Source organism: Aulonocara sp. 'chitande type north' Nkhata Bay, linkage group LG6 (genome assembly GCF_057382095.1).
Source record: "Aulonocara sp. 'chitande type north' Nkhata Bay isolate Kocher_YH1m ecotype deep benthic linkage group LG6, A_spYH_male_GT1.1, whole genome shotgun sequence".
In the NCBI taxonomy this organism is placed as follows: domain Eukaryota; kingdom Metazoa; phylum Chordata; class Actinopteri; order Cichliformes; family Cichlidae; genus Aulonocara; species Aulonocara sp. 'chitande type north' Nkhata Bay.
In genome coordinates, this window is record NC_141349.1 from 2,355,532 (window position 1) to 2,382,222 (window position 26,691).

The 26,691-nt window shown below is 41.7% G+C and overlaps 1 protein-coding gene across 6 annotated transcripts in view; it reads right to left on the reverse strand.

Moving 5' to 3' along the window:
* tenm3 (teneurin transmembrane protein 3) overlaps positions 1–26,691 on the reverse strand; it is a 358,662-nt gene that overhangs the window by 84,979 nt on the left and 246,992 nt on the right. For all 6 annotated transcript variants that reach the window (XM_086294598.1, XM_086294603.1, XM_086294602.1 and 3 more), the window contains 5 exons: positions 17,556–17,729; positions 16,416–16,480; positions 6,159–6,278; positions 3,680–3,763; positions 2,785–2,909 (listed from right to left, as the gene is read on the reverse strand). In XM_086294598.1, the coding sequence (XP_086150724.1) occupies positions 2,785–2,909; positions 3,680–3,763; positions 6,159–6,278; positions 16,416–16,480; positions 17,556–17,729 (568 nt within the window). The remainder of the gene's footprint in view (positions 1–2,784; positions 2,910–3,679; positions 3,764–6,158; positions 6,279–16,415; positions 16,481–17,555; positions 17,730–26,691) is intronic.

Genomic DNA, 26,691 nt, shown 5'->3' on the forward strand with positions numbered 1-26,691 from the left:
GTCATCCTCAAACATGAAGCCATTGCCAGTCAAATGGTTCCAATTCTAACCAGATCCCATCGACACCATCAGGCTTCAGCGAACAGTCGATGATCAGCTGAAGGGCCAGATGCAGCTCTCAGGTCCTGTGTCAGGCCTTTACTGGAGTTCAGCCAACATAACAGAACAATCTGGTTATGTACAGACTCTGCATGTTCCATGTCAGGATAATGTTTTAGGTCAACATAAACAGATTATCTTCTCTTCTGAAAATTCACCAATGAGATATACGCCATGATTCAAACCCTAACACCAAGGCTGCCGAACCTGGTCCCCGAGCTCTGAACCTGCTCTGACACTTCCTCTCCGTCGTTCTGCTCCCCTGAGGCCTTCAGTGGTGAGTTAGGTCACTCTCTCTTGAAGGTAATCTGTTGTCTAAATGAGTTCCTTATCCTTTCCCAGATGATTACTTATTAATTAATAATTAGTAATAGTCTTTAGTGGGCTAAAACTTACTTAAGGTCACATCCCATTGAGTCAGCTTCCTTCTCTGACTTTAGATACGTTTGACCAATAGAGGAAAATTCACTGGAAAAATGAGCAAAGAAGCAGCAACTGTGAAAGAGCTTCAGAAAGACCAGAGACGCAGCAATACCGAAAACATTCAGCCGAACTTTGTTTTGTTTTGTTCAAAAAATGTTGCTTTGTTTTTGTTTTTTACAAATGAGTCACGCAGATGCTGGAAAATAATGTCAGGGCACTACACTAACTTGTTGCCACGGTTGCACTGCTATGCCTAACTTTTTTTCTTAGGCGCACCCAAAGTTTTCAACCACATCGCTTAACACAGCAGTTCTACATGTGCACTTTTGGGGGAAATTGCTGTCTATGCAGACAAAATTGATTTGTAAATGATTTACTAACAATCTTGTCAACACAAAGTTCTTTATTTGGAGTGCATTTCTAGAAGAAAGACAAGTTACTGAATGGGTGCTTGTGCTTAAAGTGCGTTGGCACTCTTTGGCAATATTGCAGACAATGTTAAACTCAATCATCACATCGGCTCCTCTGACGGCCTGTTTGGGGGAGGAGCCACTTGGGAAGTGCTATCGCAGCCACTTCTGTCAGGCCTAGGCTGCTCACTACGGCTCACTAGGGCTGGGTATCATCACTGATTTCTACAATCCATTCGACCCCGATTCACAAGGTCCTGATTCGATTCAATTTTGCCTCAGACAGTCAGAAATATTATAATTCTGATCATTTATCAGTACTGATACACATGAGACTTCATCAGAGGTGTGAACATCACAGCAGATGCGTTTGTGTCAAAGTAACTGAGGATAAAAGAGAAAAAAACATGAAGGAGACTTTCCTGGCCTGGCTTTTTATTGCAGATAAACTTAAAACTATTCTGCAATTTTGCATCATTTTAAAACAACGGTAGACTGATGGGTAATAAGCACATGAATGATGCCGAAAACAGAGATCTGAGACGGGAAGTACAGAGAGAGAGAGAGAGAGAGAGCTGTGCATGAAGTGCAAAACAGCAGAAGTCAGAGGGAATTCATGACGAGGTTTATGTGAAGCGTAGTTTGGATCTTCTTTTGCTGCTGGTTCAGTGAATTTTGGTTGGAAAGAGACAAAACCTGCAGCATCAGAATCTCGCGCAAAAAAGCCGTAAACACAAAGCGCGGACCGGACGCATCAGAGTCAGCGAGCTGTCGGCTTTCAGCCCCGACGGCATGTCCGTGTACGGGCCGTCGGGTGAGAAAGCCGCGAAACAGAAAGCTGATTCTGATGCATGGAGGTCCGCTCTGTGTTTACGTCTTTGTGTGGAGTCCATTACCTGCTCTCATGATGGTTGTTGAAATAGTTTTGTGAGCTTTAACCTGAGATTCTGGCGTTTCTGGCAAAATAAGTTTATATTTAAAAGTCGATTCAGGATTTAATGAATCGATATCGCTTTATTCAAGCTACTCACCTCTCTCTCATATCATAGAGGTCCCGCCCCTGACTATAATAATAATAATAATAATGGATTGGATTTATATAGCGCTTTTCAAGGCACCCAAAGCGCTTTACAATGCCACTATTCATTCACTCTCACATTCACACACTGGTGGAGGCAGCTACGGTTGTAGCCACAGCTGCCCTGGGGCAGAATGACAGAAGCGAGGCTGCCATATCGCGCCATCGGCCCCTCTGGCCAACACCAGTAGGCGGTAGGGTAAAGTGTCTTGCCCAAGGACACAACGACCAGGAAAGAGAGCCCGGGGATCGAACCGGCGACCTTCCGGTTACAGATACGCTTCCCAACCCCCTGAGCCATGGTCGCCCCACGACTATGTCTGATTGGGACACACGACAGGGGCATGATGTGTGTCAGTTGTTGACCACACGGACTTTCAGAGACTTTTTTTTTTTTTACTGGAACAGCTGGTTGCACTGCTGCTACCAATTTTTGTCGCACCATTGAAATATTTGGTCGCACTCTAGAGCCCTGAATGTTATTAACAATGAAAGGATGGACACAGAGGCACAGAGGATATATTAGCAGTCTCTTAAAAGTCAATGCTGACTGCCAAATGGCAAAAACTTGAACCTATGTCATCGCACGACAACGTGAAAATCACTCAGGTGTCATTTTCTATCACTGCTGTTTGAATCAATGATTAAAGCTAGACATGACTTCATTAGTACTTCAAATGGTGAAAATATCACTTCATGCACTTTTTCCACTCTCCAATATGTTGGTGCAGTAGTTCTAAAGTAGTCCTGGTAACATTTGCATTCCCGTGTTACCTGTGTATGTGAAGGTGGTAGGCCTTTGCGTCCATACACACCAACAAGAGCATCTCTCTGGACGGAAATGTTGAATTTCAGGAACTGTGGTTGGTCGATATACAGCTGGGACCTCCAAAACACACCTTGAATAAAGAAACAGAACAACATTAACGTCAGTGATTTAAATATTAACACTCCCCAACTGACTTTCAGAAATGCCGCCTTCTCAGTGTTAATTGTCTTTATAAAAACAGTGTGATTTGTTATTCATTTCCCATCGACTTCTGTTTCCTGCAACTGCGTGTGGTGTTGTAGCACAACAAGTTACTACTGCGTCTTATTCATAAATATGTGGCAAAGGAATTCATTTCAAGAAAGCCGTTTAACCTTTAAGGCTTATTACTGTGACACACTCGAAAATAATGTCAGAAGTGAAAACCAGTAAACAAAACTAGTGATTTCATTCACAGTGCTACAGATGCAGAGTTCCTCACATGTGGAATATTTATAACTCCATCCTCACAATTTAGATAATGAAAGTCTTTGGACTGTGAAGCCAGAGAACCCACGCAAAGGCCCCGGGCAGGTGGGGGTATTGAACTCAGGACCTTGTTGCTGTGTGTAACAGTGCTAATCGCCACTGTGCTGCCTTGTTTGCAAGTATAGTTATTATAATATGATTACGTTCCTCTTTGTAGTAGATTTAAGTAACACACTCCACTGAATTGTTAGAATCTCTGCCATCACTGATATAACTGATTAACAGAAACATGGAGGTGAAACACAGAAAGATTCCACTACACGACGTAACAATCCTACAAACTGGTGTGGGGTGTTGGAAATGTTACACTGAGTTTACAGAGTATTAATCACAGCAGATCCCGACACAGGTGCATTTGTGTACACAGCTCACCTGCAGGTATATCTTGTATGGCTCGTCTCCCCACATCCACCTCTCCTGTGTCTATGGTGTTGTTCTCTAGAAAAAGCATCTTACCTGCAGAAGGAAAACACATCAAACTGAATCCATGAGATGCTCTAAAAGCCACCATCATGGCTACGTAGGAAGAACACTGTCCATCATCGACATCGGAGATAATACCAGTGCTTGTTAGAGAGCTAACAGACACTGGAGACAGGTTACATTGGTTGTGGTACTTCACTACAGAAAATTCACTGCAGAAGAAATGATTATGTTTGGTCAGTTGAAAACAGTAAGTAAGTGAACATATAATAACACTCAGAGATTTCTTACAGGTTAATTAAGGTTTTCTTTTGAGTGAGTGCAAAGTCACAAAAGAAAACAAAAGCTGAACCTCAGAAAGTGTCGGCACGCTTACGTGGCTGATCCCTGTGGTTAACAGTTATATATGTAAATGGTAACTGGGCTGGTTCTTTTCTACTCTTGCAGAGCAGGTTGTATAAGCACCTTGGATGCTTTATACAACCTGCCTCATTCACTTTTGCTATGTTTTTCTGTGCTTTCTATCCAACATTCAGCCTACAGGAAACGCAACAAAGAGCAACTTGGGGTTAATATGTTGCTCAAGGATGTTTGGCACACAGACTCGAGCAGCCAGGAGTTGAACCACCACCACTGCTTTGATTAGTAGATGACATGTTCTTCCTCCTGACCTGTACCCCATACCTCACACAGAAACTCCAGTGTATGTCATGCTTTTAAGAGGGTAAAGAATAATCTGCAGGTATAACATCTGGAACAATGAAAGTGGAATTTGTAGAAAAATCTAACCAGTTAAAGTAAAAACCAGTTAACCTGGAACACCTACCACACAAACCATTAAAGAAAAGACTGGGAGGGCCATAACAACAAGGACAAACGTCAATGATGCATGTTTTATAGAATCTACACCTTACTAAACGTTGACAGAATGTATTATACTGTAATGGACGGGATTATGAGTTAACTTGGCTGTTGTGTTATTAATGTTATTGTGTTCAGAACTGCCACACTGTTAAAGCAAAGACGCCCTTAAACCTGCAACAATGTGATTTACTGAATGTCCTTGAATGTGTCAGTCGTGGACTGTGACACTAACACTAACTGATACTGAGAAAAGGTTCCTTCACACAAAGGAATCACGGCACACACACCTGTTTGTGTTTCTTTAGCTGCAGTGTAGTTTGCAGAGAGTAGAGCTAGAGTGTGTTCACCAGCACTGGCTCAGGTGTGTCAGCAGAGTGTGAATATTTACCTGTGCTATGCATTAGCTGATATGACATGCTGCATATAACACAAAGACGCAAACTATTATTTCTTATGTGAGAAAGACTCCCACCCCTGACGTTTCTGTAGTTCTCCTCACTCTTCCTGTGTATAACAGCTAACACACAGGAGTGGAGATCTGCTTTCCAACACTGCCATTTAACTCATTCTTTGCCTAAATCGTTTAAACCTGTTTAACTCTTTCTTTCTTTTCTTTAACATTATCTGTGACTTGTTTTCGACTCATATCCCTGCACATATTTAAACTGTTGTAAGTTTAAAGTTTGGGAGCAAACTTTTTCCAGCAGAAAGGAAACATTTATAGTCTTTCTCTGTTTCCAAACAACGATTTCAGAGCCCTCACAGCTTTCAGTAAACATCCTCCAACAGTCGGTGTGTGCTGCTGTTATCTCGCTCATTTTAAGTTTTATTCAGCACTGCTTTGTGGTGTGAACAGAAGGGATGAGCAGCGAGAAAAAGAAAAGAACGAATTGAGAAAAAAAGGCAAGAAAAGCTGAGAAAATGAAGACATGAAACTAAAAGAGTCTGACAGGCAGACAAAGAGAGAGAATAACCACAGAACAGAAAAGCTGCACATTTAACAAAAGCGTGACTGGCAGGCTGAGGTCAGCAGCCGTGGCTTTTGTCCTACATCTCTGTTACCTGTTACACTCATTTTTCTTTTACAATACTTCTCTGGTTTCTTTGCAATGCTGTTAGTCACTGCCTTCAAAATAAGTTTTCAGACTGCATAACTTAAAAACAAAGCATGTTATTGATGTGAAAATCTGTTTGGTTTGTATCTGGTTGCTTTGAGTTGTACTGTCCATTTCCTGTCTTCTGCCTCGAGTCCAGAGGGACTCAGAGCAGGGTCACTACATCTCCATCTTCAAAAAGCCAGTTAAGGGTGTTGTTCAAGTCCAACTCAGTGTGTGTGTGTGTGTGTGTGTGTGTGTGTGCCTGCCAAGCATCAAAGTGATATCAAACATCAGACTCTGAAAAGGGCTGGAGAGAAACCCTGACCTCTGAGAGTGAGTGGCAGATTATAATATGTGGTAAACTCTGAAGGCTATCCTGGGCTCCTGCGTCCAGCTCTTTTCCACAGCTTTTATTGTTTTTAATGTCAAAAGAAAGGGAAGGAAAAATTCTTTAAGCAGGGACTCACTGTTGTCTGTAGACACTATAAATGTGTTGGGTGTTGTGTCTCTTCCTCCACCTCCATTTTCAAAGGCTCCGTATCCCTCACTCTCCTGAAGCTGCCAGTTTAGACCAAACAGGTGCATGGCTGCAAAGAGGAGCAGACGAACAGGGGGGCAAAATGTTTAGTGTTCAGCAGTAATCTATTAGACACTCAAATATGCAAGCGAACACCAGTCTAACCATTCGCTCACCTCCACACACACACATAAACAAGCATCAGGTGTGTGTTTGTGTTAAAGCATCAGACAACTTTAGACATCAAGCTCATCTCCTGCTACATCTCAGTTGAGAAATAAGTAGGATAAAAAGTGAAACGAGTATCCACCAGCTACAGAAACATCCACAACCACACAGCTCATCACAGATCTCAGCTCAAACTGTTGTTCACTCCTACAGGACAAGGAGCCTCAGAATTATGTTGAAACAAAATGAGCAAGCGTGTCACATGTTTCAGATCACAAACAAACCTGACTAACACTGAACATGCAGTTTTAAATGAAAATCAGATTTATTAAGTGAAAAACAATGGACCCTGTGTGAAAAAAGAATTGCCCAATAATAAGTTGTGCTGCTGGCAGCGAGAAGAGTAAGTGTTTGCGATATGGATTTCAACATCCCCGCGGAGGAATGTTGTCCATGTCGTCTTTCTATAAAATTGGAGGGTTATGAGAACAGCCTGTTTAAGGTCACGCCAGGTCATCCAGATCCTGAAGCAGCAAAGCAACAGCAGCCCATCATACTACGACCACCATATTTGACCTTTTTATGGAATGCTGTTCATTTTGCACCACATGTAACAGGATGCAAACCTTTCAAAATGTTTAAATATTATGCCATAATTCCACAGAATAGTTTCCAAAAAGTCTTGTGGATCATGAACACGTCTGTGTGTTCCTTTAGTCAGCAGAGGTTTGTTCTTTGGAACTCTGCCAGTCTTTATCTCAACCTTGAATCATGAACAATATCTTATCTGAGGCAAGTGAGAGCCACGGTTCTTTGATGTTGGTCTGGGTTCTTTGATGTTATTCTGGGTTCTTTGAGGTTGTTCTGGGTACTTTGATGTTGGTCTGGGTTCTTTGATGTTGTTCTGGGTTCTTTGATGTTATTCTGGGTACTTTGATGTTGGTCTGGGTTCTTTGATGTTGTTCTGGGTTCTTTGATGTTGGTCTGGGTTCTTTGATGTTGGTCTGGGTTCTTTGAGGTTGTTCTGGGTTCTTTGATGTTGGTCTCGGTTCTTTGATGTTGGTCTCGGTACTTTGAAGTTGTTCTGGGTTCTTTGATGTTGGTCTGGGTTCTTTGATGTTGGTCTGGGTACTTTGATGTTGTTCTGGGTTCTTTGATGTTGGTCTGGGTACTTTGATGTTGTTCTGGGTTCTTTGATGTTGTTCTGGGTTCTTTGATGTTGGTCTGGGTTCTTTGAGGTTGTTCTGGGTACTTTGATGTTGGTCTGGGTTCTTTGATGTTGGTCTGGGTACTTTGATGTTGGTCTGGGTTCTTTGATGTTGTTCTGGGTTCTTTTATGTTATTCTGGGTACTTTGATGTTGTTCTGGGTTCTTTGATGTTGTTCTGGGTACTTTGATGTTGGTCTGGGTTCTTTGATGTTGGTCTGGGTTCTTTGAGGTTGTTCTGGGTACTTTGATGTTGGTCTGGGTTCTTTGATGTTGGTCTCGGTACTTTGAAGTTGTTCTGGGTTCTTTGATGTTGGTCTGGGTTCTTTGATGTTGGTCTGGGTACTTTGATGTTGTTCTGGGTTCTTTGATGTTGGTCTGGGTTCTTTGATGTTGGTCTGGGTACTTTGATGTTGTTCTGGGTTCTTTGATGTTATTCTGGGTTCTTTGAGGTTGTTCTGGGTTCTTTGATGTTGTTCTGGGTTCTTTGATGTTGGTCTGGGTTCTTTGAGGTTGTTCTGGGTACTTTGATGTTGGTCTGGGTTCTTTGATGTTGGTCTGGGTTCTTTGAAGTTGTTCTGGGTACTTTGATGTTGGTCTGGGTTCTTTGATGTTGTTCTGGGTTCTTTGATGTTGTTCTGGGTACTTTGATGTTGTTCTGGTACTTTGATGTTGGTCTGGGTACTTTGATGTTGTTCTGGTACTTTGATGTTGGTCTGGGTTCTTTGATGTTGTTCTGGGTTCTTTGATGTTGGTCTCGGTACTTTGAAGTTGTTCTGGGTTCTTTGATGTTGGTCTGGGTTCTTTGATGTTGGTCTGGGTACTTTGATGTTGTTCTGGTACTTTGATGTTGGTCTGGGTACTTTGATGTTGGTCTGGGTTCTTTGATGTTGTTCTGGGTTCTTTGATGTTGGTCTCGGTACTTTGAAGTTGTTCTGGGTTCTCTGATGTTGGTCTGGGTTCTTTGATGTTGGTCTGGGTACTTTGATGTTGTTCTGGTACTTTGATGTTGGTCTGGGTTCTTTGATGTTAGTCTGGGTTCTTTGATGTTGTTCTGGTACTTTGATGTTGGTCTGGGTTCTTTGATGTTGGTCTGGGTACTTTGATGTTGTTCTGGTACTTTGATGTTGTTCTGGGTTCTTTGATGTTGGTCTCGGTACTTTGAAGTTGTTCTGGGTTCTTTGATGTTGGTCTGGGTTCTTTGATGTTGGTCTGGGTACTTTGATGTTGTTCTGGTACTTTGATGTTGGTCTGGGTTCTTTGATGTTGGTCTGGGTACTTTGATGTTGTTCTGGTACTTTGAAGTTGTTCTGGGTTCTTTGATGTTGGTCTGGGTTCTTTGATGTTGGTCTCGGTACTTTGAAGTTGTTCTGGGTTCTTTGATGTTGGTCTGGGTTCTTTGATGTTGTTCTGGTACTTTGATGTTGGTCTGGGTTCTTTGAGGACGGGGACAAACACTTTTTCTTAGCCCTGTATTTTCATCTTTTATTTCATTGTTCCAGTTTCTGTTTGTTTCAGAGGGTTTAGTCCTCCTGCGTCTTTCCCCCTCTGTTATATAATTTTATGCCTTTCCCTGTTAATGGTTATTTAGCTCCTGTTTTATTTTGGTAGTTTATTTACCCCCAGTGCCTTGCATTTATTAGCTGAAGCTATTTTTTCTCCCCTTATGAAACATTTTGTTATTTGGATTTTGTGTTTTCTTCCTCATTTTTAAAATACAGATAGTTTTTTGTTTTATTCCATCTGTCTCAGGGTTCCTTTACCTGTAACCGTTGTCTTGTTGGCCATCTCATTGTGTTGGACTTGCCAAACAATTCAAAACATCCTAGTACACAGGCAACAGTTTTTCAATTCAACAAAAGTCTGTAAAGATGACTTCTAGATTTAATTATAGACATAAAAAAGTTGTAAATTTGTTATGTATCTGAGGAAATCTGTAGTGCGGGATTAATTTGATCCAGATCAAAATACTTTTTCTATCATCAAGCCCATAGATAATCAGATGTCTGTCTGAAAGGAAACCCACACTCAGCCAGGCACATAAACTGTTTTTACAGTATCGCAGTTATCTTTTCATCTCCAATAAGTATGATGCACATGAACATGGAGTGCTATTTATAAAACACTTCACATTTTTGATTGACAGCTTTATTTTGAACAAATATAAATAAAATGAAAAACAAAATACATTTAAAAATAAAAAAGAAAGCAGAAGTTATAAAACACACAAACAAACATTAAGTTCCCATCAATAACTCTATCTACATGCTCCAAATGGAGAACGACGAATTCATCTACTCTTTTTAATACTAGTTAATAATTTACCAATTAGTGTTCATAATCTAGACACACATAAAACACTATCACACTTGTGATACCTTGTAAAAACAGTCTTTTCCTGTGTTTTCTAAGCACTTTGACATCCACAGCTTATCTTGATGTTTGTGTTTTCTCCTAAATAGCTTGATTGGATAATTTGTTATGACACAAAAATGTAAATACAACAATGTTATAACAATTGTATCATTAGCATCTTTTTCATTATTTATTTCACTTCTAGTCTCATTGCACATTCAGAGCAGTTGTTTTTACAAGCCACATTTATTCAAACTTAAACAGCACTTTGTGTCTGTCAAGCTCACCAACAAACAACAACTTTGAGCTTCAGTATGTCCAAGGACACTTTAACTCTCACACAGGACCAGGTAAAGACTAAACCACTAACTGGCAGATTGTTCTACCTTCTGAGCTACAGCCACCACGTCACTGCTTCAGACTACATATCACATTTAACACTTCATATATTTAGTGAGTTAGAGGATCAATAGGGGGTCCATGTCCCTCTTTCGGACACTCCCATAGGGCTTAAATCTGGGACTCGCAGCCAATTGCTCTTAGAACTGAAGAACCTTCTGGGATGAAACGTCTTCAAGAAAACTTACAGAAGTTCAGACGATTTTCTTTCCAAGCTCCTTAGGCTGAACAACACCTTCATCACAAAATACAGGTAGCTGCTTTAAAAACAGAAAGGTTAACAACTAATATAATCTGTTGATATATCCTGTGTGACAATCTTAAGCCAATTTTTTTTTCCAGAGCTATTTTTTTCTAGGATCAACATTATTGTGACACATGACATTGTTCTAATAGCAAAGCTCCACCTCTATAATGTCTCTACTGTCTGGAACTTAAAAGAATTCGTGAATATCTGATTTCTGCACTCTCACTGTAATACATATTACAGTGAGTTGTGTCAAGGACCAATTACTGATTTAACATGGCAACATTTATTGAGAGAAACCCCTGCTGTGGATCCTCCTACGACGCTCAACACACACTAATGCAGTTATTCTGCACACACATAGACAACCATCTGCCTCATTAAATTAGAGCCCTGCTGTGCTAGCCTGTTACCCACAACCCCTCATAGTGAGCCATGAGCAAAGGGTCATGGGAGAGTGCTGGCTAATCAACAGCAGCCTGAATGTGCATGTGTCGGCGTTTGTGTGAGTCATAAGGTAAGAGGATAATGGCGAGGGCAACGATCATGCGAGAGCGAAAAACCAGTAGAACAATCTTGTGGATTTAAAGGTAGATTCAATCTAAAAACTATACATTCATCCATCACATGGTGTCAGCAGCTTTCTGCTACCAAATATTTCATATTATTTAGATATTTTATATTACCTTTGTGGAACTGACAACATAATGAGAAGAGTGCAATAGAAACTTCATTGTGGAAAAGTCTGCAGCATGAAGAAGACTGACTACCCCAAAGCAGACCAGGCCTTCACTCTGAGCCCAGTTCAGCCCACCCACAGTGACAGCGGCCACGCTGTCTCACCTCTAATGTCCAGAATATTTACAGAGGAAAACATTTAACTGCTGGTCTGTTGTAGTCACAGTGCTGTACGCTCATGTGAAGCTGGTTAAAATGAGCAATCCCCTCAGGTCAGTGCTCAGAATGTATAACAACTCTATGTCAGCAGGTGTGAGCACATTTCTCAGGAAGCGTAGTAAGCTACAGTTTACTTCTGAATCTTGTCCAATTAAGTCTTTATCACCGTGTCCTCTGAAATCAAGGCTCTGTCGTTGAGCTGTCGTACATGCATGGTCAGGCCTTCTTGGCAGTTTCTTTGTTTTTTAAATCCTGTTCTGTTTGGCAGCATTTGCAATCAGAATTATGATCTGGATGCACAGTTGTGCCAAAAACATTTTGCTTTTCCAAGATTTTATGAATCTAGAGGCTCCTCTTTTTCTTTTATCTGTTTATTGATTGATTTCTATCAGTGTTCTTCCAGTCACTACATTATATGTATAATATAATGTCATATAATAAGACAATGTAATAATATATTGGCTTCCCTTCATTGGCTCCCTGTTAAATCCAGAATTCAAAATCCTGCTCCTCACATACAAGGTCTTAAATAATCAGGCCCCATCTTATCTTAATGACCTTGTAGTACCATATCAGCCTATTAGAGCACTTCGCTCTCGCTCTGCAGGCCTACTTGTTGTTCCTAGAGTATTTAAAAGTAGAATGGGAGGCAGAGCCTTCAGTTTTCAGGCCCCTCTTCTGTGGAACCAGCTTCCAGTTTGGATTCAGGAGACAGACACTATCTCTACTTTCAAGATTAGGCTTCAAACTTTCCTTTTTGCTAAAGCATATAGTTAGGGCTGGACCAGGTGACCCTGAATCCTCCCTTAGTTATGCTGCAATAGACATAGGCTGCCGGGGGATTCCCATGATGCACTGGGTGTTTCTTCTTCACTCACTATGTATTAACAGACCTCTCTGCACTGAATCATACTTGTTATTAACCTCTGTCTCTCTTCCACAGCATGTCTTTAGCCTGTCTTCCTTCTCTCACCCCAACCAATCACAGCAGATGGCCCCGCCCCTCCCTGAGCCTGGTTCTGCCGGAGGTTTCTTCCTGTTAAAAGGGAGTTTTTCCTTCCCACTGTTGCCAAAGTGCTTGCTCATAGGGGGTCATATGATTGTTGGGTTTTCTTCTGCATGTATTATTGTAGGGTCTACCTGACAATATAAAGCATCTTGAGGTGACTGTTGTTGTGATTTGGCGCTATATGAATATAATTGAATTGAAAATTGACAATGGCTAAACTGACAGGAAGAATAGAAAAAGGGAAGTTAGGAGAAAATATAATAAAAGGATAGCACACAAATAGAAATGCACAATGTAATGTACCAATGCTGCATCTCTAATAAAAACCAAACAGAAGGAAAAAGAACATATAGCACCTGGGACGCAGAAATATGAAAATGCACAGAAACATAAATCACCAATCTTCTTGTTGTGTGTGTGTGTGTGTGTGTGTGTGTGTGTGTGTGTGTGTGTGTGTGTGACTTCACTGTGAGGGCTAACTGTTTTTAAGCCAGAAGAAACCCACAGAGAAGTCTTATGGAGAGCTACAGGGTGACCCCTGCAGGCTGAGCTATAGAAGCCTGTTTTGCCCCTTGTACTACCTACAGATACTCACGCTGAAAATCAAAATTATGCAACTTGGCAGCCGAAAACTGCACTGTAACACAAAATAGTACTCAGTGATTTGTGTGGCCCCCATGTGCAGCATAAGGGCTCCGAATGAGATGACAGATGACATCCTGGGTGTGGGGAGGGTTCTCCTCTCAGGGGATCTGGACCTGGGCATCAATGAGCTGCCTGCATGCTCTCGCCACATGAAATAGTCATTCACCAGGAAGAACCTAGGACCGACTCTACCAGCATAGGGTCTGACAATGGATCCAAGGAGTACAGCCGGTACCTGATGGAAGTCAGGGTGCCATTAAGTAGCCTGCAGAGGTCTGTGCATCTGTGGCCCTTCATGGTTGTGCCTCCCCAGAACATCATGCTGAATGAAGTTACAGGCAGCAGAACGTTCTCCATACCATTGCACATTTGCAACATGTGCTCAGGGTGTACCTGCAAAAGGCACAGGGTGCCCATGGTGGGCCTGCCAATTCCTTTATTCTATGGCAAATGCCAGTAAGCCTCCATTGTGCCAGACAGTGTTCACAGAGCCCACTAGAGGACGCTGAACCCTCAGGCTTTCCTCAGGAGCTTTGGTTTTGGTTGGAGACATTCACACCAGTTGGAGGTTATTTTGTAGGGCTCTGTTCCTCGTTGCACAAAGGAGCAGATACTTCTGCTACAGGACTGCACCTGTGCAGTTACCTGTCCAGCTATCCTAGAGTTACTGCCTGTCTCCTGAAATCTCCTCCATGCCCTTGAGACTGTGCTGGTAGCAAAATGTCAATATTGATGTGCTTTCCTGGAGGTTTTGGACTACCTGCACATCATTTCTAGAGTCCAGGTTTAGGGGGTGACTATAGCTCAAGAGGTAGGTCGTCTATTAATTGGAAGGTTGATGTTTTTTATCTCTGAATGCTCCAGTCTGCATGCCAAATATCCTTGGGCAAGATACTAACTCCATGTTGCTCTCCATTGCATCCACTGCAGTGTGAATGCATGTGAATGTTAAATAGAAAGAAAGTGCTTGTATGAAAGGGCGAATGAGGCATGAAGCGCTTTAAGTGGTCAGGTAAAGTAGAAAAACACTATACAAGAATTAGTCCATCAGTCCAAGTATCGCCTTACGCTACCAAAGTGACCGTAGGCAAATGCAAAACTAGTAAAAAAAAAAAAAGCAATCTCGAGGAGGCAAAAAGTGTCAGTGGACCACCTGTAAAACTTGTTTTGGGGGTTGGTCTCGTTGCGGTGACTGCTCCTGTAGTTACGTTTCAGGTTTTTCCTTTATAGTTTCTTCATAGTTGTGACTAATATATCTAATACTTGTATTGATAAACTATGTATTGATAGACTGTGTACCGGGCAGCATCAGTGCAGAGACGCCAGCAGGAACAACAAACTGATTCAAAAAGTTGGAACCATCAGAGTCAGTGAGTCCCAGGAGGTCACTGAACAAGCTCCAAACTGCTCTCCATCATGGACAGCTGATGAGACGCACCGCTCCACACTACCGAGGCTACAGAGCTCCTTCAGACCGGTTCAACCTGCTTCAGGTGATCATTCCTGTCTCTATAAAACTGAATAATAACTTCACTCTGTGGCAGATACAAGATGAATGTGACAAATATGATTCCACCCACCTGTTTTTTTAAATTTATAGTGCACGTGTTATTTATTAACACAAAGTCTAACACTCTTACACAATGTCAGTTTTACTTTGACAGTTTTCTAACTTAAAATTGACTTTGTTCTTTCACTGGTGTGTATATATGTTGTTTACTGTAGGCTCCATCCATCCATGCGTTGTCTCATCTGTTTCTGAGTTTCTTCATGTTACAGGAGGATATGTTTGTATTTGAGGTCTTTAAGCCTTCTTCACTTTGTCAGCAGCTCTGGCAGTAATCAGACCAGGGTGAGTGAAGCTAAGCTTTCCCAGAAATGTGGCCAATCACAGTTAATTCATTATTAACAAGGAGGGTCGGGAGGGTCCCTTCAATTCAAATATTATAGGCAGATTACATCTTTTGTATGTACTTAGGTTATCTTTATATAATTTTAACATTTGTTTCATGACTTGAAATATTTAAGTGTCATGAATATGCAAAGAATTCCAAAGTCAGGCCTCTGGGAAAATACTTTTTCACAGCACTGTGTCTTCCCTGGCTTCACACTCACTTTTTGTCGATTCCTTAGTTCAGACAGGAAGTTTATTTTCCCACCTTATGACATTTATTTCTTAAAAAGCGTTCTTCTTTCCGCCTTGTATCTCAGATCACAGCGCGGTCCTGCCTACCACCCACTCCTGCTCAGCTATGCAGGACTGTGGTTACTGTTACTGCAACTTTTCTGAAATGGCTCTAACGTGGGCCTCGCCTAATGTGACTTGCATTTAGCAAATAAACTCAACGTAATCAAACTGTTACTCAGTATGACGTTAGCTTGTAGTATCAGGGCCACACGAATAAAAACACAGATATCACCGAGCATTCTGAGAATAAAGTTGAAAGTACCAGATTAAAGTCGTAATTCTATTTCCATAAAAAAGTCAAAATGTGGACATTACAGTCGCTCCCCCCTCCCTCCCCCGACCCCCTCCCCACCCACCAACACCACACCGCCCACAAAGCCAGTGGCGAGGGATCTACATGTCCAAGGACCGTCTGAGCTTCAGCTGTAATTGCTTTAGTTCTATTGTGGGAATCAATGACCTTTGGAAAAAGAAAAACTCCCCTCTGACTCTGTTTTTTCTCTTCTTCCTTCTTGCACACAATCTAACAAGGAGTAAATTGCTTTGACAGTTTGAAAGTGTTGCAGGGGAGAAAGAAAAGCACTGAAGGGCTTTTTATGACCACAGCTGGAAAAGTGACGCATACATACATATATAAATATATATATATATATATATTTATTTTTTTTAAAGATGAAAATTCAGACATAATATATGAATACTTACAGATACTGCATTTCCTAACTGTAATGTTGTCAGGGGACGATCTTAACGAGTCATTCTTTTGTACTGTTATGCAGGTGTTGTCTCTTGGTATTATGTCTCTGCCGAGTGTGGGTTTAATAACTTAACTATCTGGTTATCTGATGGGCTCATCCCACAGAGAGAAAACCCCCACATGCAGCAACAATAGCACAAGGATGGCTTATATCAAGACGCTGAACAGACGGCAGGAATTCACAGTAACAGTGGACACAAATACAAGATTTCATTTGTCATTCAGTGGCATTATAGGTGTGTGTGAGTGTGTGTGTGTGTGTGTGTGTGTGTGTGTGTGTGTGTGTGTGTGTGTGTGTGTGTGTGTGTGTGTGTGTGTGTGTGTGTGTTAGCTTACCGATGCAGTAACAGAGCATGACAGACAGCAGTACAGACAGACCTACTGCACTGAGGGCTGTACACCTGAGAAAAAAGGAAACAAAGGAAACAAAGGTTGTAACACGTGTCACAGTTTTCTGGAGTAATTTTGGAAGCACTCATTTATTTTAATTACCAATCCCACCATCTTATTGGGGATTGTATTTATTTTTGCAAACAAACGTTAGCTCCAGCTTGAAGCCTTGTGTGACCACTCCCAAAATACCTCATGCTACTTCCTAACATTGGTCATTTTATCTGCATCATTGGACACTGCCGATAAAATATATCTGCATCTCTGTGTCTGTGGAAGATAACATCTGATCAGAGTTTCACCCTGCACCGAGTGTTTCTGGTTTGTGTGGAACTTGCAAAAGGAGAGTTAAAGGATATAAAATAGTTACCAAGGCATTACAATAAGCCACAAATCTGTGGTAGGCAAACAAATAGCAGAGTCAGCTGTTCTCTAGATTCTACTTTAAAGTCTCAACACATGAAAGCATTCATGAATGCTCTGCTCAGCATATCTTGTCACTCCTGTTGTAGTTGTTTCAATCGTTTACCTCGAACCTGAGAGCTCCACACTCGTGCTGATGGTTTTATAGATCCACTTTCTTTGATTCTACTTAAATAAACATCTACTCTACTGAAGCAAAGCATAAAAAGATAAATTTGATGCTTATCAAGTACAAAAAAATATCTATGAACTCTCTTTCTGTGAATAAAATGACTGTCATGCACTTTACACAGTTTCATATTTTGCATTTATTTCTCGACACAAATATACTGATTTAATTTATCAAGTGACCCAAAAACTGATCAAATGTGATCTCTATGAGGACAAAAGAGAAATCACTTCAGTTGTGTGGATCTGGGAGAACCGCCTCTCTCTGTGCTCTCTGGGAAAGTTCTTGAAAGAGACAGGATGCAAAGTGTGCTGTGTGTTTTTCCCACTCATCTGAAGAACATACCCCGGTAGCCAAATTGGCCCAGGAGTGGTCTAACTCGAGCTTGTTTGCCAGCATCTCCCCAAACTCCTGAAACTCTGAGTAAAGTCAAAGCATGTGCTTGCAGGTACTCTTTCTTACTGATGGACAATAAGGTGAAAAATTCATTTTACCTCCATGAGCAGTACTTGGAGGATTTCTTGAACTTGAAGGCTGAGCGGGATAGAGTATTCCTAGGTAACGGCCTGGTAGGAGGGGAGTACACTGAGCCTGTTGCCATAGTGTAGCCAGGAGTAGCTGTGGAGAAGAGGGGGGTAGTGCCTGTGCCTGTTTTAAAGAGGAAGTGCCTACAGTGAGAGAGAAAAGGGAGGAACACATTAGTTACAGTTACATATACTGAAATTCTTTACATACACAGGAAATGAACTGCTGTGTTACAGTGTTGCCACTTGGTGACAGCGCCAAATGACTGTGTGAAAATAAGTCTCATTACACACCACAATCAAGTGGCTGAGCTGTCGAACTACAGCAAAGCTTGTTTTCAGTACTGTGTCTCAGACCTTTATACAGATTTCATGAACACAGTGTCACAACCTTCCAAGACAACTTTAGAGTCATGAAACTTACACAAATAATCTGGAAACCCTGTGAGACCCAGCCCATCAAAGAACTGAGATGTTTAATAACCCTTATAACAAAATCCACTTTGTTTTGCTATATCATGTTGTGTATGATATGTTTTTATTAGATATTTTTTGTATCACATTTGATACATTGGGTGTTTTTGGCAACTTTTTGTTAACAACAATGTTAATTTTAGACAAAAAAAAGAGTTTTGTCGATAGCACTTTGAAATTATGGCAAGTATTGATCATGTTGATGAGATAGAGGTCATTAAAGGGTTAAACTCAATTTGCTGTCCAACAAGTGCAGGCAAAATAAAGGCGTGTTTCCTCAGGGTCAACACAAACCTTTAAAAACACACACAAACAAACGTCAATTAAGCAACCTCACAAACACACACACTGCCCAAGACGTCTAGCTGTAAAATAGCCTCTCACTGGCTGTAAGCAGCAACCAGTGGTTAATACCAGTTTGGTAAAAGTGACTGTGTAGGAATGACAAATAATCAAACTAAGGTTGAAACATTGCCACACAGTCTTGGGTGTAGTACTGTATATGTCCTAAACAGCAGTTCAGCATTCTAACAGCTTGTGGGAGAAAGCGGTTCATTCTGCAGGTTCAGTCTGTAGTAGGGCTGGGCGATATGGCCTAAAATCAATATCACGATAAATTGAGCAGTTAACCTCGATAACGATAAATGGACGATAACCACCCCAAGTGCCAAAGAAACAAACGTTTTTGTTTTCTTCATTTGATGGGGCTGTGGCAGGCAGCATAGTTCCTCCAGTTATTTTGATAATATTATTCCCCCTAGACCTATTCATTGCAATTATATTATTACCACTTTAAAGGGCTGTAAAATGTCACTGAAAATAAATGAAGACAATAGTAGTAAGTACTTTTAGTGGTTAAGATTTATTAACTGAACAAAATAAAAAGTGTAGGATACAATATGTAACCATGCTCTCTAAAAAATGTGTATCCCTTGTAAACAAAATAGTTTAATAATAAATATGTTTCACATTGGCTATTCACAAAGTAAACAATGATTGTGCAAATGTAATGCCGTCATGGACAAAGGCCTATCTCTGCTAAGGCCTTGAGGTACTAGAACTTGTAAACAAATAATGTCACAAACACAAATGTCAATTGAACACAGAAAAAACGATAATAAATACTAAGCACTGCCATGTGACTCGTGAAAACTATAAACTCTTAAACAAAAACATTAAATAGTGCTGTTTGCAAAAAACTTCAATAGAACACTGATAGTTAAAATTAGGCAGGGCTTGAACAGGGCACTTCAAAAAGGGGCAGCAGCAGACTTGGTATCCTGGGCGGTTCAATCAAACTACTGTTGTAGATGTTGTTAGATTATAATATTATTTTATGCCATGTTATACCCCTAATTAAAGATTGTGAATTATTATGTAGTTTTAGTTTGCATTATTCTCCTGAATTAGAAGAAGCTGATAACTATTACATTAGTTAAACTGATTTGCATTACATTAAACTGCTGACTTGTTGTGAATGAATGATATTGTTTTATGATGCATTATACTGCTGAGTTATAAGAAATCTAATTTGTCTGAGTAGAAGAGAACAGAGTGTGCTGGAGTTTTCTGCCCCATTTCAGCAGGAGCAGATAAACAGGGAGCCAAGGTCGTAGCTCAGGCGCTGTGTGAGAGAAAGCATGTGAATGTTTAGGCTTTGTATGATAAGGTGGAGGCACCAGAGGCTATAAAAGTTTGAGCAATGCTCCACCATTTTGAGATTTTGAGGCTGTCTGCATCAGTGTCCATCTCCCACGTGTGTGATCATTAAATCATCGTTTGACTCAACCCGGCCGGACCAGTGTTGTTATTGTGGTTTTTCTCTTGTCTCCATCCCCAATATTTTGAACCTTAACAATGTTTACCTGAGTAGTGTTTACTCCAGGTTCTTGCTAAGAAACACAAGCATATTGACCATGTCAGGTTTCAGGCAGGATCTTTAATTTACAAAGTTAAAAAGGGTTGGCACAGTAATAAAACATTTTAAAAATCATGTATTTTGCTACATTTCACAGCACAACATGATCAACACTGGCTCACAATAAGTCTTCTGTAAAAACTTTCTGGATACACTGCTGCTCAGCAGTCTTAAGTATTTTATGCCTATATAAACATTATTCAAACATTAATACTTTCAATTTTGAATATGACGCACAGAATTAAAGTCACTTTAAAACACACCAGATGTCACCACCCAAATATATTAAGATGTACACACTTACCGATTGCCAGGTGCAGCCTGTGCCCAAAACATTGCACCCGTGTCCATTTATTGAGCTTGACAGCTTTCACAATATTTGGGCCGTTGTCAGTTGTTATAGCAACAAGGTCCTCTTCACTGATGTCCCATGCAGACAGCATCGCTCTCAACCCCTGTCCAACCATCTCCCCCGTGTGATCAGATGGAAAATAGGCCGTCTCGAGCACTCTGGTACGCAGCTCCCATTTGTTGTCGATGTAATGAACTGTGAGACTAATATACGGCTCCATTGTACGGCTGGACCAGAGATCGGATGTGGCTGCAACGTGCTTAACGTATCTCAATTCAGCAGCAACCTTTTCCCTCTCTGTGCTGTACATGCTGGGAATGATAGTTTTTGAAAAATATTTTCGTGATGGGAGTTCGTATTGTCAATTATTTTCATGAAGTGTCTGAACCCGTTGCGTTCCACTGTAGCAATAGGAGCCATGTCTTTTGCTATGTGGTAGCCTATAGCATTTGTGATTTCTTGCCATCTTTTTGAAGTTCGCTCATATAGTTGAGTACTAGCAAATGCTTCGGTTATTGACCGCTGCCTGGTGGAGGAAGACGTTTTTGCTGGTCCTACTCTCTTCTCGCTTTGAGCTTTTTTTATGTCTTCGAATTGAATCACATGGTTGTGCTGCAGGTGGTGGAAGAGGTTGGTTGTGTTACCTTGACTTGACGCAACAGTCTTTTTGCAGAGTTTACATTTAACAATTTTTTGATCAATATCATCCTTGTTGAATCCAAAATGTTCCCAAACGATTGATGATGCATTTTTTTTGTTAACAAGCGTCTCCTCTTCCTCCTCCACCAGCTCTACCTCCGTCGCTGCTGCTTCAACATTTAAATCGTCCTCCATTTGTTCACCCGTGTCTCGTCTTTTTACAGGTAGTAGAGTCATGTGACTCCACCCCGTCAAGTCTGTAACGTAGCACAGCGTCTTAAAGGGACATGAACATCGCCAACCTGCACAAGCCTTTTCTTTTTTTTAAATACCGAATTTACCGACATGGGCAAAATGACGTCGATGAGAGTCATAAATTTCGGTAACGATAACTTTTTGATATATCGCCCAGCCCTAGTCTGCAGGTTCAGTCTGCAGGTTCAGTCTGTAGGTTCAGTCTGTAGGTTCAGTCTGCAGGTTCAGTCTGCAGGTTCAGTCTGTAGGTTCAGTCTGCAGGTTCAGTCTGCAGGTTCAGTCTCTAGGTTCAGTCTGCAGGTTCAGTCTGTAGGTTCAGTCTGTAGGTTCAGTCTGCAGGTTCAGTCTGCAGGTTCAGTCTCTAGGTTCAGTCTGCAGGTTCAGTCTGCAGGTTCAGTCTGTAGGTTCAGTCTGTAGGTTCAGTCTGCAGGTTCAGTCTGCAGGTTCAGTCTCTAGGTTCAGTCTGCAGGTTCAGTCTGCAGGTTCAGTCTGTAGGTTCAGTCTGCAGGTTCAGTCTGCAGGTTCAGTCTGCAGGTTCAGTCTGCAGGTTCAGTCTGTAGGTTCAGTCTGTAGGTTCAGTCTGTAGGTTCAGTCTGCAGGTTCAGTCTGTAGGTTCAGTCTGCAGGTTCAGTCTGCAGGTTCAGTCTGTAGGTTCAGTCTGCAGGCTTCAGTCTCTAGGTTCAGTCTGCAGGTTCAGTCTGCAGGTTCAGTCTGTAGGTTCAGTCTGTAGGTTCAGCCTCTGTTAACGTGGAACCGTTTGCCTGATGGCATCAGTTAAGAACATTTATGGATACGGTGTGAGGGGTCCTTTATTATGTTTAGTGGCCTATTCCTGCAGAATCTCTGGAAGAGGTCTTGGACAGAGGAAAGGAAACTCTCGGCTGCTCCAACTAGTCTCTGCAGTCATGTTTTGTCTGACATACTGCAGCTAGAATACCACGCTGACACACATTATGACAACCACACCACTTAAAAAAATTCTGAGGATGCTGGTGAGGAGAGGGACTTGTTTCAAACTCCTTTCTTTGCTTTTTGGATCACTGAGATTTTCTGATGCTAGTTCAGACCTTGCAAGATCTCCACACCTAGGAACCTGACATCTTCCTCTCCCTCTACTGATTGGCCGCTGATGGTGAAGGGGGGAGCATGCTTGATCCACACCTTGTGAAAGTCGATGATCACCTTTTATGTTTCGGCTACATTTAGCACCCGATGGTTCTCCCTACACCAGCCCTCAAGGTGTTCAACTTTTTTTCAATGCAATGATTCATCATTTCCACGAATCAGTCCCACCACTGTGGTATCATATTCGAACTTAATGATTAGGTTACCCTCATATCTAGATACACAGTTGTATGTTAGCAGCATAAACAACAGTGGGCTGAGAACACAGCCTTGAGAAGATCCAGTGCTCAGTGTAATAGGCTTGGAGTTGTTTTTCCCAACATGGAGAGACTGAGGTCTCTCAGTCAGAAAGACCAGGATCCAGAGACATACGGTGGTGTTCAGGCCAAGTAAGGAGAGTTTCTCTATTAGTCTCTGTGAAATCATGAGCTAAACCCAATGTACAGGAGTCTGGCGAAGGTATCTTTCAGGTCCAGATGGGTGATGACCGAGTGTAATGTGGTGGACATTTTTTCCCAGTTTAGGTTTCTTTAGTTATTTGTCATCCCTCATTGCCTGTTTTGCCACTACGCCACTTTGTTAATAAACATCACTAGCATTGGTTCTGTGACTGTTTTTGCTGGGGGGTCCGAGGAGCCCGTCCGGCCATCATCCTCGCCTGCAGCGCCACCCTCGCCTGCAGCATCAGCATCATTCACCCTCGCCTGCAGCAGCAGCATCCTCCGCTTCGCCTGCAGCACCCTCATCCTCCGCTTCGCCTGCAGCAGCCTCCGCTTCAGCTTCTGCCTCGCCTGGTGCTGCGGGGCCACGCCGCCTTCAGGTCCCCAACTGCCGCCTCACCATCGTCGGTCATCTGCCAGGCCGCATGTTGGGCATCATCGCCACTGTGGACGACCTCCTGAACGCTGCCGCTGCCTTCCGCGCGGCCGGCCTCCAGACTTGTGTCGCCGTCACCACTGCCTTCCGCATGGCCAGCCTCCGGAGATGAACTGTTCTGGACTGCTGTGCCGCCGTCCTCCGGGTCGGCCTCCCGAACTGTTTTGGATCTGCTCTCTGTGCTTCGGGGGGTTTCCTTTGGTTGTTTTTGGACTCCTGTGTGTTCTCCTGCCTGTTGCTGGTTCGTCTGTGTTCCACGGTGTCTTTTTCCTTATCTGCGTCTCTCTGCCTCTCACACTGTTTGGTATCATCTCAGGTTTGTTATTTAGTTTTCCCAGTTTAGGTTTCTTTAGTTATTTGCCATCCCTCATTGCCTGTTTTGCCACTACGCCACTTTGTAAATAAACATCACTAGCATTATCATCTACTGCCTGCATTTTGGGTCCTTTCTCCCTCCAACACCACATGGCTCGCCTTGGCAGACGTGACAGTTTCGTTACTGGCCTGCTATGCCTCAGAAGTGGTTTGTAAGCAGACACCAGCATAATGAAAAGTTGATCAGAGCAGCCGAGGTGGGGGGGGGGGGGGTAGTCTTGCATGCATCTGGGTGGTTTGTATACACAAAGTGCAACATGCTCCCTCCTCTGGTTTTAAAATCCACACATTGCTTGAACTTAGGGAGCACAGCCTTTAAACTGGTGTGGTTAAAATCTCCTGCAATCACTATGAAGCTATCCAGGTGTTTAGTTTAGCTCACTGATGGCGTTGTGTAGCCCTCCAATTGTCTCAGTAGGAGTAGCCTTAGCATTAGCGTCGGAAGCTACGTAAACAACTACAATAACCGTGGTAAATACTCTTGACAGATAAAATGGCCAACATTTTACAATAAGAAACTCTGCCATGTGAGAACAGTGTTAGGTAGCTAATGTGGTACACCAGGTTATATTTCTATGATGCAGAGACCCCATCTTGGCTCTTACCACTGTTAGCGCCTCTGACTGTTTTGAACAGATGCGGCTACTAACTAAAGATGGCTAGCTAGGATACAGTCTTTCATCCAAATATTGTCACTTCTGGCTCAGAAAAGCAAACATGGCAGTAACCAAAACATTAATGTTAAAGCTTTAAAATTGCGATTCAATAACCAATGGATGACATCCAGTGATTAAATGAGTTTTTCACGCAGGCTGTACACTTCCAAACTCTGTACTCTCCCAAATCTAACATCAAGCCCTCATTTAGTTTATGACCCATCATTCATCTACATCTACAGCTAATTGTAGTTAAACATAAAATGCAATCACAGGGTTAACAATATTTGTTTGGGATACTTGACATATTTAGGATGTTAACGACATCTTTGAGAGTTTTGTAATATCTATTAAGTCAATAAGAAGTGTCCAAAGTGTTCATGCAGACAAATATTCTGGCCACATCATAGCCAGGTTATTCTTGAGGGAAGTTAGTTTGAATTGCTTATCCATCTTAGTGTCACAGGTGTTTCTATAACAGCTGACATACAGGTAGACAAATGAGTGGGCACAGTCTGGACAGACTGCCAGTCCTTTAAACTTTAGTAACGTGAACGGAAAAGGAGAAAAAGGCAGCTGAGGGGCCAGTTAGTTTATGGCCAGGTATTTTTGAAAAAGATACTGAAGTGGAATATGTAGCTGCAACAAGTGGTGCTCCCACCTGCAACGTGCGGTTCGTCAGTATTACCTGAAAGATAATCACCTGAAAAACAAAGCTAATTAAAGCTGCTACCACAGGCTACATTTCTTGAGTCCTCAGACAGAAACTGTTGAGAATGAAGATGAAAAAGTTGTCAGAGAGCTCATCTTGTTCTTGACACTAGCAAGATAAACAGGTTATTAGCCCTCTACAACAGTCAACCAAAGGACAATGGGTCATATACAGATGACTTTCTAGAGGTTCATTAAAAGAAAAAATCCGTCTTTGGAAAATTTCAGAGTAAATATGAAATTTCTATTTAGCACATAGAATCCATGTAGGCCTACAGTAATTATCAAGGTCACAATGTTCAATTAATGACAGGACCTCAGCTAATGATCATCTGTAATTCTAATTAGACTGTTCTCTAATAGGGCTGTGTGATTAACAATTAGAACCAATTATAAGAAGGGCTCTTCAATTAATACGTGCCTGTGGGCAATATGTGAAGAGAGAGACAGAGAGAGGAAAAGAAGGCAAAAGTGAGAAACCAGCAGATGAATCATGGACTGATTTTGTGTAAAGTAGTGTTTTAGTGTGTAATCAAAGGCATGAGAGATGCTCAATCACTCGACCAAACAATGGCCCAAAACAATAAGGAAGGATTTGTAATTACATTCATTACATTACACTAAGTTCATGCCAGGAGTTTGTTACCCAGAAATGATGACTGTATTATATTTTGGTACATTAACTCATCAATTTAAAAAAGTACAAACATCTACATCAACATAACAAACCACCACATAAATCGAGGAGATGAATTAGTGCGGTTGCTGATTTTGTTCAGATCTTAGAGAGGAGACAAACTGAGACGATGACGATGAACTCTTAGATCCAATGTTCCAAAGACACAGGGAAGAACAACTTCCACAGGTACTCTTAAACCCAATCACATCCATGCACACCTTATCATCCTCTCTCTCTCTCTCTCTCTGTGACCTCACTGCAACATGAGTTAAAACATAGTTGAAACTTTAAAATCACTTTGTTACATTTTCTTCTTTTTTGTCTTGTAGTTTTAAGTGATTTATTATTAATTCCATCACATATGAAAATGCTTTCCTTTATGTCTCATTCGGCTAATTAATTCAGTTCAATTCAATTCTATGTATACAACAACAAATCACAACAACAGTCGCCTCCAGGCGCTTTATATTGTAAGGTAGACCCTACAATAATAAAAAGAAAAAAGAGAAAACCCCAACAATCACATCAAATCCTATGACCAAGCACTTTGGCGACAATGGGAAGGAAAAACTCCCTTCTAACAGGAAGAAACTTCCAGCACTGCCAGGCTCAGGCATCTGCTGTTACCGCTGAGAGAATGAAGACAAGACAAAGACATGCTGTGGAAGAGAGCCAGAGATTATAATGAGTAATAATTAAACGCAGAGAGGTTTATAAACACATGAGTGAAAAAGGTGACCAAAGAAGAAACACCCAGTGCATCATGAGAATCCCCCAGTAGCCTACAGCTATTGCAGCATAACTAAGGGAGGATTCAGGGTCACCTGGTCCAGCCCTAACTATATGCTTTAGCAAAAAGGAAAGTTTGAAGCCTAATCTTGAAAGTAGAGATAGTGTCTGTCTCCTGAATCCAAACTGGAAGCTGGTTCCACAGAAGAGGGGCCTGAAAACTGAAGGCTCTGCCTCCCATTCTACTTTTAATTACTCTAGGAACAACAAGTAGGCCTGCAGAGCGAGAGCAAAGTGCTCTAATAGGGTGATATGGT